Source organism: Urocitellus parryii, chromosome 10 (genome assembly GCF_045843805.1).
Source record: "Urocitellus parryii isolate mUroPar1 chromosome 10, mUroPar1.hap1, whole genome shotgun sequence".
NCBI lineage: Eukaryota > Metazoa > Chordata > Mammalia > Rodentia > Sciuridae > Urocitellus > Urocitellus parryii.
In genome coordinates, this window is record NC_135540.1 from 40,985,138 (window position 1) to 41,006,627 (window position 21,490).

Genomic DNA, 21,490 nt, shown 5'->3' on the forward strand with positions numbered 1-21,490 from the left:
TCCAAATAATTATTAATCTTGACTGAGTAATAAGCCTAAAAGTTGAAACTTCATAAAGTATAGGTTCATAATCAATTACATGAAGTCTAGAGGAAGAGGCCTGGTTTGACAGCTGTTCAAAGCCGTTAAGTTGAAGACAAATTCAGAATGAGCGCAGTGCAAAGTCAGATTTGCTCTAAACCATTTTAATATCATCTTGGACTCTGTCAGAAGCACTTTGCTAAGATCAAGACATACAGTGTCTTACACTACTGTCTCCTAGTCAGATCATATCTGCATTAATATGTCAGTTCTGGTTACTAAACTTTAATAGAAACATTGAAGAAATAAGAGAAGGACAGAGGAAGAGTACCTGGATGATGAGCAGCCTGGGAACTATATCAGATGGTGAACAGAAGGAAACTGAGTGTTTCAGGGTAAGGCACAGATGGCATCAAATATTATCACATAGAAGAGATGGCAGCTACAGGTTCAGCGATGACAGAGAACAAGTGTAGTGACAGAAAGCCAGAGAGCAATGATGAGTTAGATGAGAGAATACTGGAGGATAAGATGTCAGAGGTAGTGTAGATTCATGTCCAGCTCCCAGTCACATGTGTTGGTTGTGGACATAGAAAAAGAGAAGCTTCTCTGGGTAGAAACTGGAGTCTCCTTTAAATGCTGAGAGACACTTTGGGATCATGGTGAGGAAGGAGTCAAAGACCTCACAAATAAAATCACGAAGAGGTCAGTAGAGGACAACACAAAGGAGCATGAGAGAGCACGTGAACTGCCAAGGAGAGCGAGTACTTGCTTTGAGAAAGAAGTAAAAGATTAGGAGGGGTTTTGGAAATCTCAGAGAAGGTCACTGCCACTGAGAATGTAACAAACAAGAGGAGGCAGTCATCTGTAAAATGCCTATCATATGTTGGGTTCAGAACACTCACTTTGCCATTAGCATAGATATTCACACTCCATACCTTAAAGTATGCAAAACAGACTGTGCCAGAGAAGGTCAAGTACTAGTAGAACACAGTTTGCCAGCAATGACTTGATTTATGTCAACCCACCTAACTTTAAACCTGACGTTTTCCCACTTCTTCCAATTTTTTTGACTTTGTTTATTTGATGATTGTTTATTTAAAAAAAAAAAAAAACATGTTCTAGATGGTCGGCTAAGTCAAAAGGAGATTAAGTATAGGCAAACTAAAGCACAAGGATGGAGAGTTTCCATCCAGGAGGATCTCCTATTCTTGTGTGAATGGCAGATTTTGAAAAATCTTACCATTGTGACGTGTTTCCATAGAACTATGTACTGTGTGTTCTGGGAGAGAAGACTGCTCAGGGAAGCCTAGGATTGGGAAATTGTCAGGGTAGCATTCTCTCAGCAGGTAACCTTTATGCTAAATATTGAAGGAAGTTAACTAGTTGGAGAAAGCTAAAGATACATTGAAGGATGGTACCAGATATCTCACGTACACACTTAAAGCAGTTAAAGGGCAGAATAAAGATAGACAAGAAGAAGCGAGTTAAGGCCGTGAAAACAGGGGAGTTTGGAAAAGACAGATAATTGCATATCATTTGAAGAAGTTTATAAAAAGATTTTTCCTTGGATTGTTTTGTACAGTTCGCTCATCTTCCTTATTTCTTCCACATTTTCCTATTGGGTCTTCACAATCTAAGTCCAATTTGAATTTTGACTCACAGACTAATTTTAACTTCAAGTCTATACTTCATTCACTGCAGATTTTAGTCATTCTCCTCTGGTCTCTTTAATAATTAGCTGGGTGGACCAGGAGTAAGAATAGCTAGCCCTAACATTTTCCTTAAACAATAATAAACTTGTATTTTATATAATACCTAGAAATGTTCAATGTCTTTTCAAAGACCTGCCATCCATTAGTATTATATATATATTAAATGTGCTTAACAAACACAGATGATTAAAGATTTACCTGGCATATAAATGAAAATCCACAAGGCATTGTTGGGAAGCTCTTATTAACAGCTTTGAATAGCATCAAACTCTAATTATCCCAACAGCCAAATCTTACTACTGTTCTGTGATGTGCACAGACTGTTTCATAAATTTCCTTCTTCGTTAATTACAACCAAATGACAACCCACATATTTTCCCTTTCAATTTTAGGGAAAACTGTGATAACAAGACACTTTTAAAACCTGAGAAAATTTGAATACATTAAGATAAAATTAATTTCCATCACTATGTTGATTTCTCAATTTTTTTTTCTATCAGATTTTTCTTTTTTGAGCAGTCATAATATAATATTTAACAGCTTTTATTGACCTAAGATCCCCTTTTCTATTCATGTTTTCTTAAAAAATTCTAATTACTTTGAAAAACAAACACCTTTGGTAATTAGTTGGTAGTATAGATAGTAGTTCTTGCAAGACTTAAATTTTAATAGTGCAACAGATCTTTAAAAAATTGGCAATAATTCATTTTTTTTCAATCTGTGTAGAAAGAAGATAATATCATGGTTACCTTAGAAGAAGAGAGCATTAATATAAACACATTCAGACACTGTTCATAGTTTGTTATTTGTCATGTCAATGAATTTCAATGCATGTGTATGCCTACCTTATGGTGTATCGATCCTTGATCATTGTAGTATTTGTGAATGGGTCTGTTTTCTCTCATTTCTTCATTATAGAAGCCCCATAGCCATAAACACACACAGATGTCTGCTTCCTTTTTTTTTTTGTACCTGTAACACTCATATATAAGATTGAGTTAATATTTCATCTGAATAACTAAAATGAAGAAATTTTACGTATTCAAAAAATGTATTATTCAGTGTGTCCTTCCAATCTTAAGTCCTTAGATCCTTACCTCCTCAGAAAGAAATAAGGGCCAGTGATTTTCTATGGTCTGACACTAACAGCGTTGCCTCTGTCAAAACATCTCTTTTTTATCTTCTCTTTCATACCTAAATAAGCTGAAAACCAATTGAGGCATACAATCAGACAAGACTTCATTCTCAATAGCAAAATTGCCTAAGAAATGAAAAAAGAAACCTTCTCCATAATAAATAACCCAGTAAACTATCCAGAGCAGAAGCAGCTAAGCGGACAAATTTCTCCTTATTCTGGATGGGATGGATGGTATCAATGATTCTAATGATCACTGTCTAATATCTTTTCAGATTTCAAACCTTTACATATATGACACAGTGCTTCTGCTTGCTAATGCTTTTCATAAGAAGCTGGAGGACCGAAAGTGGCACAGCATGGCAAGTTTGTCATGTATCAGGAAGAATTCAAAGCCCTGGCAGGGTGGGCGTTCCATGCTAGAGACCATCAAGAAGGTAACTTCTGATTAGCATTTCACTCATCTTAATTTCTATGTAAATAGCATACAATAGACCAGAATTTGATGAGATATCTTTTAGAAGGATTTTTTTCTCTTCAGTATCACTGCCATCTCAAAGCACAAAATAGCAAAATGAAATATTTAAAGGATAAAGTTTAGAGGGTTACAAACATATATTAAATAAGTGACCCCTTGCTGATTTTAAGGAAAGTTGATGCAAGTAAAAATTGGTGATCAAGATTATTTTAAATTGCCCTGGTTATGTCTTTAAAGATGCTCAAATTATTTTGGTATCTGTCATAAGTTGCATAAAGTTCTCTTGGTTTGGGATTTTTGTTGTTGTCATTGTTGTTGTTGTATACCAACTGAAAGTTTATAGTACACTTGGCTGTTTTTCATTTTGATGATACATGCTAAGGCGTTGTGTGCGATGATCCTTAATTTATCTTATAATGAAGATGTAATTCATAAACAGTTCCTCTGTTGAAATGCTCATGCCTCTTTCCGGCACCTGATTGTGGTCCTTTTCATCACTGTCTGAGTGTTCCCTCGCTGGGCTGTGGCTGGCTTTGGTTTCACTACCTGTTCCATTCCCAGAAGGCAGTTTATGTTGTTCAGCTCTTCTCAGTGCCATAAGCATTCTGCAGTTTATTAGCCTCTTTGTCATGTCATCCTTGCTGACATTTTCTGTTCATCTTGCACAGCTTCATGGATTTAAAATGAAATGATTAATAAAACAAACAATTTCTTCTGTACCCTGTACGCAAAGCAGACAGCCATTTGGAAGATTGTTTTTTTATTTCACCCTTCCTTTTTCTTTCCTCATACATTTGCCTTTTTTTTTTCCTTAAACAGGCAAACAAAAAAAAAATAACTAATTGAAATGTGAATATATTTAGAAAAGTCAGGAAAAAATATCTAAAAATGTAACACTGGGACTGAGACAGATGTACAAAAACAGGAAGTGAAGGAAAGAAATCTTTCAAATGGAGAACAGCTGGGATACTTCTCTTGGTGGTGTTTCCTTTTTGTAAAAGAATCACTTTGGTGAGATTCTTATCAGCAAATGTACTGGAGAATTAAATGTATTGAACATGTTGGAAAAGAAACACTTTTCAACTGAGAAATGAGTAAGTCAAATAGAAATCAAGGTATTGCCAAAATCTCCTAACTCTTTGTATGTAGAGAGCTGGCAGGTATGAACCAAGGGAGGTTGTGAACACGATTCTAATCCTGCCAGTTTATTAATTCACAGTTTGGCTAGGACACAGGAACCTGAATACATTCATTCTTCGGGAGCTTTCATGCAAAGATAGAATAATTGTTCAGGAAGTCGCTTAGGAAATGCCTATTTAGTGAGAAGTTCTGTAGGAAGAAAAGAGAGACACCATAATATACAGGGGTTTCTCATACAGCAATTCAGCATATAGATCATTAGGGTAAATATTTTAGTTTGTTTATTTATTTATTATTTTTGTCTCACATTTTTCATTGACTTAAAGAAATTGAGTTATTTTTTCCCAGTGTCATTATTATTATTATTATTATTATTATTTTAGCCTCACATAGGAGTTTTGGATCATCCTATTAAGATAATGAAACTGGTGATACCCCACACACCAAGAAAATTTGATGTACACGAGAATCTGAAGAGAGTTGAGTGGGCCTCAGCTTCCAGCCTGGCTTGGGCAACGCAGAGGGAGCAGGCTGGGCCTGTTCGGTGGCTAGCGGCCAAGGCTGAGGGATAGTTCCTAACCATGTGGGCTGGACACCTGTAGGCTTTTGTTTCCTATAGACATCAAATAAGAAGGTACAGGATGGGCTTTCTTATCATCCTGCCCAGATGTGGGACCAAAACAGAAAGGGAGGGCAAGGTATATAAAGAAGTTTGCAGCCACACGTCACAAATGAGGTCAGGCTTCTTATTACAGTGGCAGCAATCTAGTGATAAAATTCTTAATTACATTCAAGTAAACACAGCATGCCTATATTAAGGGCATGCTATGCACACTTAACACAGCTGTGTGCTGCTGCAGAGTACAAACAAGTAAAAGAACCAGTTTCTGTCCCTGAATTAATTATATTCTCATTACAGGGATGAGAAAACAGAGTTAAAAATGATATAGTGGACATTAGTATAAATGTCCAGCAATAGGGGAAGTGGCTATTTTGCAGATATTCTTGTGTTCAGCTTTATAATTTTTTTGTCTGAATGGGTAGAATAAGATCTTCCTAGTTTTTCTCTTTTTTCTAAAATTAGAGCCTAATTCTCAACATTTAGTTTTTTCCCAGGTATTATGAGCACCACAATGCTATTGTTATTTATACAGATTTTATAGTTTGGTTTTTGAAAGGATTTTAATTTTTTAAAATATTGAGTCTTCTCACCCATACACATGGGATCAATATTATCATCTTTTTATAATCCTCCTTAGAGATTTATAGTATTCTTTGTGCATATTTCCAATGTATTTTTTTTCCTAAAATTGTATAGGGTCTTGTGTGTGTGTGTGTGTGTGTGTGTGTGTGCGCGCACACACATGAATGGGAGCTGTTTCTATTATATTAGTTATTGCAAGTATATTCAGAGCAGTTATTGATGTTTAATATGTTTTGGACTGATCTGATGAACTTTTCAAGCTTAATTACTAGTTCTCAGATCATAATGTATTCTCTTGTATTTTTCAAATAGACATTGATATCATCTTCAAATAAAATTAATATTATCACTTCAATTTTAATACTTTGTCTTTTTAATACTTTAAAAACTTTCCTGGACAAACTTCCTTATATTCTTCTTCCAGTCTTGTATAATTTTAATGATAAACACCATATTGGCTTAATAAAAATGTTTTGTAATTTAGTTTATTGATGTTACATAACCTAGAGCAGGCTTTCAAACTTTTCTAAGTAAAATCAATAGAAGTTTAGGTGTTCTAAAAAAGTGAGAGAGGATCTCCACAGATGGACTCCCACCACAATCAGTTCTAAGAACCACAATTTGAAGCCACTTCACTAGAACATTTAGAAATTAATTCAACTAGTGGAGAACAACCTTCTTTCTTACAGAATGTGGATTTGGATCATACCTGTGCAATGTGGGTAACCAATCTTTATTTATTGAATTGTTCATGTTTAAATAGCAATTATTTCCATTGTTTCTTCATGTTACTCCTCTTAATATTGAAACATTTTCCAAGACCACACTTTATTCAGTCATTTATTCACCAGTGTCTTAATAGATGTTCATCAATTTGCATGCATTGTGGAACGAATAGTGCAAAATCAAGAAAAGAAATGTAGAATCCAGTAGTGGATATTGATTAAGTACAAAAAGCTATTCTCTAAGGTGAAGGACAATAGAAAGCCCCCAGTATGGTAAAAATAGGATTCTGAGAAATCTTAGAGAAGAGTGGAGTGTGTTGTACACTCACATACCTGCTTCACCAGGAGGCACTGATTCTCCCCAAGGACACCTAGCCAAGATTCTGCTTAGCAACTGTCCTAGACAGGAAGGAGCTGCTTCACCCTTTTCCTGGGACCTGCATGTACCTAAGGAATGGTCATTGCAGACTAGAAAGGCATGAGTCCTTTCCCTCACACAGGGATAACCACAGACTGGCCTGGAGGGTCACCTGAGAGGCTGCTGTGTTTGCATAATAGTTCCACCTCTCCCTCTGCCCAATCCACCTTCCCTTATTCTCTCCCAGGTACATTCTCAGGAACTCTTCAAGTAAACTTCCCACATATAAACAAGTTCCTATTTCAGAGCTGTTTCCTGGGGAACTTGACTTAAAATAAAAAATAGAAAAATTTTCATAGCATTCATAGCATCGTAATGGAAACTTCAAAATTAGCAGGGTTGGTTTATGTAAAGCTTTGAGAGGAGTATGTGGCTGGGACCACTCTAACTGACACATCTTCTTAAATCATGTATATAGTGACAAAAGGTGATTAGTTTTCCAGAGTTCACAGAACACATGAGAGAAAATTATCTGAACTGAAAAGAGACTGAGAACAAATGATTTTATTTTGTGGTTAAATGAAAGACACAAAAATTTTGGATGAAATCAGACCCGAGTATTAGAAAGAATACACTTACATCTTTGACTTTAAAACAACAGCAAAAAAAGTGATTAAATTTTTTACACTAATCATTTTCTATTCATTTTATCTGAGTTAGCCAATTAAAACTCAATAGATCTTCAAATCAAATATATTCACATTGGCTTAATTGATCAACTTCTGTTAATTGCTTGAGGTAATTACTTTCAAAACTGAATGTGGGAAAATAGAAAATATCAATGGAATCTTATACATTATCTCATATTGGTACATGTTGATACTTACTGATATCGAAAAGAGATATCTTGGTGCATGTTGATATTTGAAAGAGTATTCTTTGAAATGGCAAAAATATTGAAATCACTTCAGTTCTTAAATGGTAATTTATTCATTCAACAAATATTTATTGAATACTACCATATGCTGTACTGTGAGATCATAGAATAAGGAAGAAAAATAGAAATATCAAAAATAAAAGTGTGATCAGTTCTATAAAAGGGAAAACACCAACTGTTCTGGAAATATGTGACAGGAGATTCTACTTGGGTTGAAGACTGACAGGTGGAAACATTCAGGTTGGGTAGAAACCATATAAAGATTTCTAGATGAACTCCTCACTGAAGTAGTTTTCTTTGCCCTCAGTTTCCTTAAGATGTAGATAGCATAATGTATGGTGTCCTATTTACTTCTCAAGTTTGCTGCAATTCAGCCAGGAAAGGAAGAGAAGCATGTTCCAAGGATAGGGATGGAAGAATATTTCATGCAAGGGGTGTAGAAAGTTCAGAGGCTTAGAAGGAGACTGGGGCTCACCTGAGTCTGTGAAATAAGCCCAAGCTGCATGCATAGAGTAGGGCTGTGATTCCTCATGCTTACGAGAGGTGGATGGGAAGGATCATGCAGGGTCCTGTAACTATATATATGTGCCTAAAATCTGTTCACAGAGTAAGGTGGCCATGAAGTATCTTAAACAGTGTGATCACAAAATCAGATTACCCTGTGGCTGCCACATGGCGATTCCATTCTGCAGCTATCATTGGATGAGGACAGGGTAGAAGAGAGAACACCAACCAAGAGGAGTGGGCTCCTACTCAGAGGGCGTCTAGTCCAGGGTGTGGAACATGGGATGGACAGAAGTACCCAACTCCAAGATAGATTTAAAGGGTTGAAAGGAGATTTGGTGATTAATTAACTATTTGAGAAAGAAGGTTAAAATAATTAATCCTAGGTTTATTTCTTGGACAAAAATAATTCTGACATTATTTTGTGTTGTAGGCTTTTAAAAAATTTGTATATTTAAGTGCAAACATATTACTTTCCTTTCAGTGTAACACGCTATATCTTTTAGGATTTGTAAACTTGAAGGAAAGAGAAAATATAGCAAAACATAATCTGATTTACCACAAATAGCTTATTTTACACAAAAAAAATGCATGCAAACTTTTTACCACAGGAGCTTTGGGAAAAAAAGTCATTTTGCCCTTGGAATAGGCTCCTGTGAACTTATCAGTGCACACTTCAACTTCAGATTATTTGAATTAGAAAGTGGGTAAAGTGCTATAGATTTCAAATGAGTTTCATTCATTATTAATTTTTTGAGAAATCACTGTGATATACATATGTTTTATTGGACACACTGTTTATATGGTCCAGAGGGAAAATTATGAGGAACAAGTTAAAGGTTTCTGTATGGGCTCCTCACTGAAGTAGTTTTCTGTTCCTCAGTTTCCTTAAGATATAGATAGCATAATTAAAACGCCAAGAGTGTCCTATTGACTTTGCAGTTTGTTGCGATTCTATTTTGAATGAATATTTGAGAGTGAGTGTGTGTGTGTGTGTGTGTGTGTCCAAATCAATTTTTTTTTTCTAAACATTTCATACAAATGAAGCTTTTGGTTTTATTTTTGTTTTCATCCAGGATCCTGATATTTATCTACCTACTATTATATTTCTTTGCTGGGTAGAAACTGTGGTGTTTTTCTCCCGTCAGGGATTTTTCTCTCTGAAGCTGACACTGATGAACCATGGGGACATGAGGGCATGCTGCTGAGTCTGGCATCTCCTGTGTGTGCACTGCCTTAAAGGCCTCATGGTTTTTTAAAGGCTATCCTTGGTTCCTAGGCATGTCTGTGGGTGACAGGGAGCCTAGGAATATGTATTAGGAAATTAGGCAAATATCATAAATATTTTATGTTTTTAAGTTAACTTTTCAATTTCAAGTATAGGGAAAACTCCTTCAGTTTTATAAACAGAGTAAAATAAGTTCTTAAAAATTATTTTTTTCTCATTTTTTTCCCAATTTATCTTATCCATAAGGGAACAACAAAGATTTGCCTTTCAGAAATTTATTATCCTACCTTTGTAATAAATTATTCTCAACCTTTGGTTCTCCCTGTACTTTTTCTCTTTGCTCTCTATATGATACCCACTGGTATTTCTATATCAAACTGGTAGGATAAGATCCAAGCTAATTTATTTTGTATTTTTAAACAGGTTTACTCTGCCAGCAATTTTACTGTCAATTTAAAGGACATCTAGAAATTATTTGTATGTGCTATTCATTCTATCAATGTCTCATTAGCTTATTTTGTTTAAAATCTGCTGCATCATCAAGAGATTAAAAAAAAATATAACCATGCATGAACAAAGATAATGACCACTCATTACCACCTGGACAGCAGACATTTTTACCAAGACTGTTTTCAAGGTTAATCTGAGGATAAATGAAAAAGTTCAGAACCAATGGAATTTTCTAAGGCAATCAAAAAACAGGTTAAGTCTGGGTGAGATAACAAGGGGCTTCACTTACAGGGTTTATGCACTTAAAATGCCGACCTCTCAAGTATCCCTGACATCCTCATGAGGGAAAATTTCTCTGATGATACATGCCAATAGCTCATTAAGAATATAGCATTAAAGAGGATAAATTACAAAGTTGAAAGGTGAACAAGGTAACTGAAGGTTGCAGCAAGTTAAATGCAAGTCCCCTGATTTATCGGGGAGTTTTGTACCTCATTCAAAGCAAGTACACTAAGTTGCTCATGGTGAAAACTAGCTGCCATGAAGAAGTCCTGGCCATGTGAGCATTGATTGGGAATAATAAGATTGCAACAGGAAGTCTAGTGCTCAACTGTTTAAAAATTTCAAGGGATAATATTTTTACTACATAACAATCTTTTTGATACACAATCCTTTCTTTTTCCTAGAAATATAGTACTAAGAAAGTTAAGATTCTGATGTAATCAGGTACCACAATGAGGTACATGTGTTTTTGAGGACAATAAAAGCTCTTATCAAAAGCTTTCTGAATATCATTAGCTTGAGCTTATGTGTGGTAATATAAGTTACATTTGTCAAACTCCTGCTGCATTTGCCACTTAGAGATATTACGGATTATAAATCCTGGTACTTGGTCCTCAATCTTAAGTGATAATCAGATGTTTTTGAGAGATTAAGACTGAGCGAACACAAAGTATCAAATTTACTTATAAGAAGTGAATATAATCCCTTTATGCAGTCAGACAAGGAGCACAGGCAAAGGAGAAAGTATGGGACATTCTACATAGCTTCCCAGGTCCTTTCTTCCCACATTGGACATTACATTCTATCTCCAATGAAGGTTTTATCAGACTTATTTTCATAATAGGAACCATTTGCATTAAGAAATACCTCAGTTTTTATTCTAGAAAGTGTAAACTATCAGGACATTTTCCAGGGTCCATTAATCCATAATTCCTAAGCTTATTGACCATAATAATTCCTATAATAACCCCTTAGTCTAGGATATCTTCCTAAAGGTTTTTTTGTTGTTGTTTTTGTTGTTGTTGTTGTTGTTGTTTTTTTTTGTGTGTGTGTATGTAAGGACTCTTCTTCCTAGTATATATTACCAGACTATGTTTCTGGAATTACAGTTGAAAGGGTTATTAAACTTGCTTTCCATCCTAACTTCTGCCATAAAAGGAATGAGTGGATCTTATGCTAGCTATTTTCACTCTTCCAAAATACTAATCAATGAGATATAATTGAGTTGAAATTTATGAAAACATCTCTAAGGGCATCTAAATACTCATGCATATAATCTATTTTTGCAAACCCAATAAAACTGCCTGAGAAAAAAATAAAATTATGCCTACAATCTATAGAATTAGCCTCTAACATTAAAGAATAAGGTAGTAGTGGAGGTGATGATGATAATGATTATAATAGTAATTGAGCTCTCACTATATGTCAAGCACTATATACTTGTTTTATACTATAAATACTAGTATATATATAAAACTATAATAGTGGCTGGGGTTGTGGCTCAGTGGTAGAGCGCTCGCCTCACACTTGTGAGACCCTGGGTTCTATCCTCAGCACCACATAAACATAAATAAGTGAAATAAATTATTGTGTCCAACTTCAACTAAAAATTAAATATTTTAAAAAACTACAATAAAGATCATAATAATAATCTTCTGAGATAGATTCTATTATTTTTCCCATTTAACAGAAACAGAAATAGAGGAATAGAGAAGTTAAGAGACTTGGCCAGATTTACGCAGCTAGTACATTCTTATACTGTTGGTAAAATCCAGGAAGTATGACCTGTGCCCTTGACTGCCAAATTGTGTGTGAAAAGAGCACATATCAAAATCAACAGATTCTTTCTGAATGAAACTGTATAGTTAAGGTGATTTATTTTTTTTAATTATTATTGTTGCAAAAATGAAATAGACTAAATATTGAAATCCATATTAAAGTAGAAAACCATCAATAATGGTCTCTTGGGCCTCTTTTATGAATAGCATCCAGTGAGAGCCTGAAAGTCACAGATGTAGTAGAATATATAACAGACAGAATAATGTCAGCCAAAAAAGACAAGAAATGGAGTTAGAGGTTATGACAAGTGAGATATAGTCCAGTAGCAACATCACAGAGGTGATAATTGAAGCAGTTTATATACTGAGGTAATAATTTGTTGTCCAAATAAAAGCCATTATTAGGCCAAAATTCTAATTCAGACATACTTTGATATTGACATGATTCAGAATGTGATGTTGATTTATAAAATCCTAAATAATATGAAGTCAGATAAACTAAAGTCAGAAAAGAATGGTAAACAAGAGCGAAAGAAGTATGACCTACATTGCCATCTGTTGGGGAAAGGAACATCTGTCACGTTGAATGAAAGATGAAGCTGAGAAGTTCCCAAGGAATCTCAACAGCTAACACTGCTGGTTAAGAGTAAAAGCACTTTTCAAGCCTAATTTAGTTTCCATACACATCTATTTGTGTATATATTTTATATATTATGTATATACACATAATTTACCTTTTTTACCATTTGAAATTTCTTAACTGATACATAAGAACATAAAATTGTATATATTAGTGGGTACCATGTAATTTTTTAATATATGTGTATATATATATATATATATATATGTACATATATATATGTACATGTATATCCACACACACATATATAACATACTTTGTGTAATATTTAAATCAGATCAAACATATCTATCTCTTAAGCATTTATCTTCATGGTAAAAAAATGTTCAAAATTCTTCTAGATTTTGAAATAGTATGTTTTGGTTGTAATTGCATAAGTATGTTTATAGAAGGAGGAAAATAAGCCTCTAATAATTTTTAAAAAACATGAATTTTGAGATTCCCAGGAATAAAATTTGAATGACATTTAAATGGAATTGTGCTGGAGTAAAGCATATTGCCTTGTCTAAATTTATCTGCAGAGTAGCTTTTTGTGTTCACCAGAACATCATGCATTCTAACAAATGTAGTCACCCATGATTCAAGGTAAGGTGGCAAAACTTGAACCTGGAATTGAGTCTCAGCTCTAACATGATGTCATTTTTTTTTCAATTTATTCTAATTAGTTACACATGAAAGCAGAGTGCATTTTGATTCATTGTACACAAATGGAGCCCAGGTTTTCATTTCTCTGGTTGTACACTATGTAGAGTCCCACCATATGTGCAGTCATACATGTACCTAGGGTAATAATGTTCATATCATTCCACCATCTTTCCTGTCCCTATGCTTTTTCCCCTCCTCCCTCCCCCTTGTTCAATCAAAGTTCCTCTATTCTCCTCACAGTCCCCCCTCCCCAATTATGGATCACCATCCACTTATCAGAGAGAACATCCAGTCTTTGGTTTTGGGGGTACGGCTTACTTGCCTTAGCATGCTATTCTCCAACCTCATCCATTTACCTGTAAATGCCATAATTTTATTCTCTTTTAATAACATGATGTCATTTTGTATAGTCATTTGACTCTTGGAAACTAAATTTCCTATAAGTGAATTTCAAGATTACTTTCAATTGTACTCTTGTTTATGTTGTATACACATTAGAAGGTCTTTTAATAACTTGTGCTTGAAATATTTACTTTCTAGATGGAAGTTTGGTTTGTAGAACTTCCTATATTTTAGTACTACTAATTTTTATACCACTATCTGTTCTCTCCTTTAGGGTGGAGTGAGTGGTTTGACTGGAGAGCTAGAATTTGGAGAAAATGGAGGTAATCCCAATGTCCATTTTGAAATTCTTGGAACCAACTATGGAGAAGAGCTTGGCAGAGGTGTTCGAAAAGTAAGCCGAGACACATTTTAAAATATGCTTTTTCCTATGACTTTCATGATTTGCTTGACTTTCTCCATACAGTTTGATCACAGCACATGTTAAAGTTCACATTGTAGTTTGAAAGAGAAAGTGAGGGGAAGGTGAGAGGGAAAGTCCGTGAGAATTAGTGATTGAAATGATTTTAAATATTAAGTATTTAAGTACTTAAATACAGAAGTATTAAGCAGTATATTTTATTGATGCCTCAGAATAAAGGAAAAAATAATCTGATGCGTGCCTAGGGAAATGGTATTATTGCTCATTCATTATAATGATAATTTTTATAAAGTGTGAGTTTCATATTTATATAATGCCTAGCTGCTTGATTATTAGTTTGTAACATGCACAAAATCAGAATAATAGCTTGGATATATTTTCTATGGTAGGACAGAAAGATTACAATAAAATGTGACATTGTAGTATTGCACCGTCTATGTGCGCAGTATAATAAGTATAAAAAGTCATTGGAAATGAACTCTTGTTATATACTACAGATCATATAAGAAGCAGCTAAGTGCCAATAAAGGATGTTTCATGAAATACTTGGACAATAACTTTCTCAAGAAAAAATGTAAAAGCCCTAGGAGAAATGGCTTTTTTGTTGTTTGGATTTGCCATTTTTATGTATTTTTGGTAGGGATAAACCTGAGATGATTAAATTTGCATACAGAGCTGATAACTATAAATTTCTAACTATATGGAGTTGACTGCATTGAGAGTAAGTGTCTCTTCAGTAGGTGTTTCCTTCCAGGGCTGGTGTAAGATTCAGAAAACCTGGACAAAATGAAGTTAGAACTTGTTCTTCTGGTCAATAAACATTTATCAGAAAATTTATGCTAAGTTGAAACTATCATAATACATTTTTAAATTTTTGTTTTATAGTGAAGAATAGCAAACATATAAAAAGCTTTATGAAATACACCAGTGTGATCTCCACACAGATTAGATTACAGAACATTTCCATCACTGAAAAGGTCCCATCACTCCTGTTTCCATCCCTAGTAAGGATGACAGTTTGCTTGGCCAGGAATATCACATAAGCAGATACTGTAGTAGTCATTTGTAACTTATTTTTTTTTCCTCAATGATTTTTTTAAAAATTTTTTTAGTTGTTGATATACCTTTATTTTTTATTATATATGTGGTGCTAAGGATCAAACCCAGTGTCTCATACATGCTAGGCAAGCGCTCTGACACTGAGGCACAATCCCAGCTCTCAACGTATTTTTTTTAAAGGATACAGTCTTCTTGTTAGCAGCAGAGTTTGGGGGGTTTTGTCTGTTTAATTTGTATTCCTCAGTGGTACTATATCGTATAAATATAAAATGGAATCTTTTAAAATTTTATTTTCTGTTTATTGTTGACATGAAAATAATATTGATATTATATATTGACTTTATATTTGATTACCTTGCTCAGCTTTTTAATTCTAATTATTTCTTTGTCCACTGAAAATTTTCTTATCATCTAAAATTAATGAGAGTTTTTATCTCTTCTTTTGTAATTTTACACTTTTTATTTTTCCTGTCTTAATATATGGACTAGAACCTCTGAGAAAATGTTAAATGGAGATAGCAGTATCTTTGGATTGTTATCAGTCTGAGAGAAAAAATATGTTAACATTATACTAGAACATAAGTATTTTTTCTTTTTAATAACTTTGACTAGATTAAGGAAATTCAATCCATTCCTGGTATACACATAATTTTACATGAAAATTGTGTTTACATGACATAAAATTATCATATTTATATTTACATAAAATTATATGATTTGCTCTCATATTGCTTAAGGTTGTTTCATTTATATTTTTGAATGGGGTTTCCTAAAATTGTCCATAATGTTAGATTTTGATGCTAAGATTATGCTCTACTTAACCTAAATGAGTTAGTAATATGAACCATCCAAGAACCAGATCCAGGATAGAATAACTGTTTTTGCAATTAGCTTTAATTAATGGGAGAAATCACAGTGGAGTGGCCATGTATTTAAATAGCAACCACAGAAAAGTAAAAATGTGAAGAAGGTAACATATTTGGGTAGTAATTAAATGAATTTGTGATGGTGAAAGGGAGAAATTTTAGGATGTAAGACTTGAGTATATATGAATGCTCACAGACCAAGCCAGGAGAGAGGAATAGATGAAGATATAGGATCATTGATAGAAGTCCAGGAGAAGAAAAGAGAATTGGATCTTATCCAGAATTGGATGGACTGTTTGTACTTATGAAAGGGGGGTCCATATTTTTCAGAGTGATAAGAGAGCAGGTAAAGAAACTGTTAGTCTGTAAACAAGTCAAGATGGCACCTGGCATTTTGCCAGAGGGAGTGGTTTGTGAAGTAATCTCCATTAAGTGTGGAGATTCCTTATTGGTTGACTGCTGTATCTAGTTTATGTTAATTAAGATAAGCTGTGTGGAATGTATATATACCACTCCTGTCCTACAATAAACGGCTCCCACTCCTGGTGCATCAACCTTCACACGGTTAGTTTGCCCCTCCAGCCGGGCTGCGGCAAGAAATAATGGTACATTTGAAAGCAAGTCTTCACTTTTGGAAGTTAAAGGAATGGTCTAAACTATATTATCTTTTCCTAGAAAAGAAAAGAAGGGGATTAATTTGCCAAGGAGGAAAGAACATTGGAGACCCAGCCACTTGGGGGCAGCAGCTGAGACAGGAGCATGGCAAATTCAAGGCAGCCTCAGCAACTTAGTGAGACTCTAAGCATCTTAGCAAGATTCTGTCTCAACATGAAAAATAAAAAGGGCTGGGGATGTGGCTAGGTTGTTAAGCACCCCTGGGTTCAATCCTACTAACAACATTAACCAAAACATGGAGATAATAAAGCTGGAGACTCAGATTTGAAATGGTTGCTGTGGCACACAGCAGAGAACTGATTAGGATACAAGGAAGCATCACCAGGCCAGGCTCTTGACCCCTATGAGATTGAAAAACTCACTATAGCATGAATCTCCATGATTGTGTATGTTTGCTTGGCAACAATCAGCAGAGTGAATGAGATTGGATTAATGTAAGCTTGAGGTTTCATCAGGTTGTTTTCATTTTGTTTGTGTTGTTTTTGATAGCACAATGAGGCAGTGAAGTCAGATTTTGGCAAGATACAGTTGAAGTGGCAAAGCATGAAATCTAAATTGAACATGAATAGCAAGCAGTAAAGATAGGAGAATTCTCAAAATAGAGAGAAAGTGAGGCTTAAGAGAATAGAGCCCTCAATGTGTCTAAAGAGCCTATATTTTAAAAAGGATTAAGTGAGAGCTTCAGAGCCAGGAAGTAGTCTTTGGGGAGAGAGACTTCTGAATTTGTAATTCTAAGAAGGGATGGTTTCCAGGTGTTCACCATGTCATGCTTGGCAGAAGAGCCCTTCATTTAGCCTTCTAAGAACATTGTGGTTCAATGTAATTGCTTCACCCTCCTTGCTCTGAATTCAAAATCTGTAATTTATTCTCTCTGCCAGTAAGGTGACAGTGATTTATAGATACCATATCAAGTCTGCTTTATTGTTAGGAAATATTAAATAATTCCTGAAATTTTAGTTGTTTGAGTTTCTGTGCTTCAGCTCCTAAACTGGTTGGAACTGCTCCTATGAGCTGGCATTTTATAGACATTATGTGAAAAGTACTATTTTTCACCAAATATTTACTCATGGTGTCTTTTACATTGTTGACACAATTTTTTTGTATTATTGTTTTAAAAATTTTTAAACATTCTTAATTTTTAAATATTTATTTCTATAATGTATATGTTTTGCTACTAATTTGTAATTTTAATTAACTGCTGAATTGATAAAAATCCAAATCCAATTCTCAAGTAATTGTAAGGACATTTTAAAATAGTTTTGGGATTGGCAGCTCCATTTATAAATAGGGCAGTTGATTCATACAAGCATTAACACATATAGTAATGTTTTCAAAGACACTTAGCAAGGGAAAACATTGCCTTGCAGATGTTTTTCTGCAGTATAGACTTACTAGATGTATGCCTGAAATTAAGGTTCCATTCCCTGTTTCTCCATGTCTCAAGAAGAGTGAATGGCTTTCCAATTGATGAACTGTCAAGTTGTCAGTGTTTATTCTGCTGCCAGTGGCTAAGTGTACACAATGCCTGCAGCCTTATCACCTCAAGCAGGGATACTGTCAGATCTCATACAGTAAGCAGAGTTTTGTCTGTTCAGGATTTGACCAAGGGTTCAGTCCTAAATTTTTGACTAGTCTGTGCTTTCTTGGCATTATATGAATGAAGGCTTCATTTTTCTGAATTTGTTGAGAATGTGAAAAGGATTATTTAATTTTCACTGATGCTGATCAAAATAAAGAGCTTTCCTGCTCTGATATTTTCTACATGTTCCTTTACTTTGGTGTAAGCTGTTTCTTCAGAAAATAGTATACTGAAGCTACTATCACACCATGTATCCTTGAGATAAATTCAGGTGAAACTCAAAGCCAAGTTTAGAAATCATCAAGATGTTTTGTATCCTTAAACTCTGCAAGAATATAATTGTTCCTGCTTATGTCCATTACAATAAAGAATTTCGAATGAATGATTTAATTCTAACAATATCAAATATAACAAAATTTTTTATAAGAGCTAAATATTAAATTACATAACTTTGCTTTTGAAGAATCAATATATGCTTTTTCTTAGAAAAGGAATGCAATATAACAGCTTTTTTACTTGTCTGAATTTTCTTTGTTTTGTTCAGTTGCAATGCTACTCGCATTTTACTGTGAAGACTGAGTTCTAGCATTAAAATTTAATACTCTAGACTTAATGTCTTTGAACTTTCTCACAAACAAGAAAATAAAGCTAGGAAAAGTAGATTAAAGCTGGTTTCACAACCTATCTTAATTGCATAGTAATGCTTAGTATCTTCATAAAAGTGTTTTCTCAGAACTTGATGAAATAAAATGGTACAGCAGAGATATTTTAGCTCCTAGGTACAATGATTTCTCAGATAGATTTAGAATCTTTATTCAGGTTCTCCAACATTAAATTCACAAATATAAAATCTACTGCTTTGAATTCCCAGGCAAACATAATATACTATTTTCTCAAAGAGTATTACATAGTTTGATGTTGGTCCGTTCTTAATAAACTAAGTTGTTTTAAAATGTTGAACTCAGAGGAAAGAATAGCTTTGCATTCAAATGGCCAAGGATTAAACATTTTACTAGTATTCTTCATCATTTGTTTTTATTCTGATTCTAGGATATCTAAAATAACTTTTTTCTTTTCATACTATCCCACTTTATGTTTCTGTGTAACACTGTTTACAAATTGATAGTATATATGTACATATAGTTATGTAAATATCTTCTTATATGTATATTTGTAAATATTAATTTACTTGTTATAGTCTATCTTTCCATTGTCATATAACTCCATAAGATAAGAAATTCTGTTTCTTCCTATTGTATTCCCCCACACATGATAAACAGCAAATGCTCATTAAAGTATTTAATGAATGAAGGAATGAATATATATATATATATATATATATATATACACTAGAATCTATTGGATTCTTCTCTGCCTTTAAACACTTATCAGCCGTATTTTTTCTTTATTTCAAATGAAAAGTAACATATACATGCACATAAATTAGTTGTTGATAAGCCATATGAGAATGTGAGTGTATGATAATAATCCTTTCATCTTTTTATTCTCAATGTCTAGCAGACTTGGGCACTGGGTCAACAAAAATATAATCAATAATTTTAATGGTTATTAATATGTGTAATTTGTTTGGAAGAGTTCATAGAGAATAAGAGAGATAATAGGTAGTTAGATTTGTTATTCTTAAGAAAAATGGCAGGACTCATGAAAGTACAAGCTAATTAGGACTATTGGTACTTGTAGTTCAATATCATTTCTAACCAGACTAGACTTATTATGTTATGGTAGAAAAGGGTGCATAGCCTTGTCAGATACACCTAAGTTGAAATTCTGACTCTGTCACTTGCTGAATGGTTTGTCTTCAGACTTCTAACCAAAGTGAGTCTCTATTTCTCAATCTGTAATAATACATATGTGTCTCTCAGGATTGCTTTAAGGATTAGTGAAATAATGTTTATAGGTTAGATAATGAGGAATATTTAAAATATTGCCCATTTGTAAGTGGATAGTAATTTATATGCTGTCCAACCCAAGAAGCCAATGCAAGAAATAAAAAGTCTAGTGGTTGTTCTTGTAAGAAATTTCTATGTGAATGAGGTAGGGAAAGGAATTTCATTTAGGTGTGACCGACAGAGCATTATCCATGACAATCCCAATGTTAGCATGAAACCCTAACCTTTTTAGGTTTTTTAATGTTTTTTTTTTTCCTGGCCAAAATTCTATAATTTTATTAATCAAAACTTGGAAGTATACTCTTTATAGTTATATGGAAAGTTAATAGCAAAGATTCTGGGGGTAAACATGTTCTACATAAACTTAGTCTTTATACTTTAAGTTTATCATTTGGAAAATCTGCCACATTTATTTATTGTCACATTTCAAATAATTTGTGTCTTAGAAGTTTTATAAAATTAATAGAATCTATAAAATATTGTTAATAAATATCTTTTATTTTTCTCCCATTCTCCTTTGCAGATGGTATACAATCATAATAAACTTAGCTCTGTCACTTTTATTTGGATGTATCTTCAAGAAAATATTTCGTACCACAAAGTCATGTGATTGATATTCACTATAGTACTTTACAAAATTTCCATTGTGTGAGACTTTAAAATCATTGATCCCAACAATCTCCTGATGGGTAAAGAAAGTCTGTGCTCTTAAAAAAAACCATACTGTGAACCAGATTATTTATGCTTCAGAGGAAGCCCATCTGCCATCACTCCAAAGCAGAGGAAATAGCTGTATGCACTGATGTTTCTCCAGTGTAATGCAGTGGTACGTACTTCTACTGAAGAACCACATTCTTAGTTTCAGCCACAAATAGAAATCAATGTCCATGACCCAGTATTGGTAATTATCAAAGGAATTTAGATTAGGAATATATCAAATTGAGAAGCATTTGCTCATATAAACATACTTTGACAACAAATATTAAGTGGTAGATACGAAGATTTATTTCAAAGAGGTTGTATGAATGTGCAGATGGTAGTAGTAAAGGCTCAAAAAGTGAGTCATTTATCCATGTATGTTGGAAACTCACAACAAACTAATTTACTGAGCAGTGACATTTATGGCATAGTAGGTTCAATTGAACCATAATCCCAGGGGCTTATCTTTGGACCTCGAATTCTCTGCCTTTTCTTTCCTCTGAATTTCTCCATGGTCTGATTAGGATCATTTGAGTATATATCTCTTGTTCTCTCAGGCTTGTCTGGCTTCCTCAGGGGATTATAAATTCTCCTTAACAGGAAGAGGATTTTATACAATTGGAAAGACTACAAGTAATGAATATTGCTGGGCATATAATATGACAAAATTTACTAATAGAACTTTCATAACTCATTTGT

The 21,490-nt window shown here is 33.9% G+C and overlaps 1 protein-coding gene across 3 annotated transcripts in view; it reads left to right on the forward strand.

Annotated features, from left to right (window-relative positions):
• The window catches only part of Grid2 (glutamate ionotropic receptor delta type subunit 2), a 1,404,794-nt gene that overhangs the window by 828,745 nt on the left and 554,559 nt on the right, over positions 1-21,490 (forward strand). For all 3 annotated transcript variants that reach the window (XM_077803456.1, XM_077803455.1, XM_077803457.1), the window contains 2 exons: positions 3,147-3,308; positions 13,857-13,976. In XM_077803456.1, the coding sequence (XP_077659582.1) occupies positions 3,147-3,308; positions 13,857-13,976 (282 nt within the window). The remainder of the gene's footprint in view (positions 1-3,146; positions 3,309-13,856; positions 13,977-21,490) is intronic.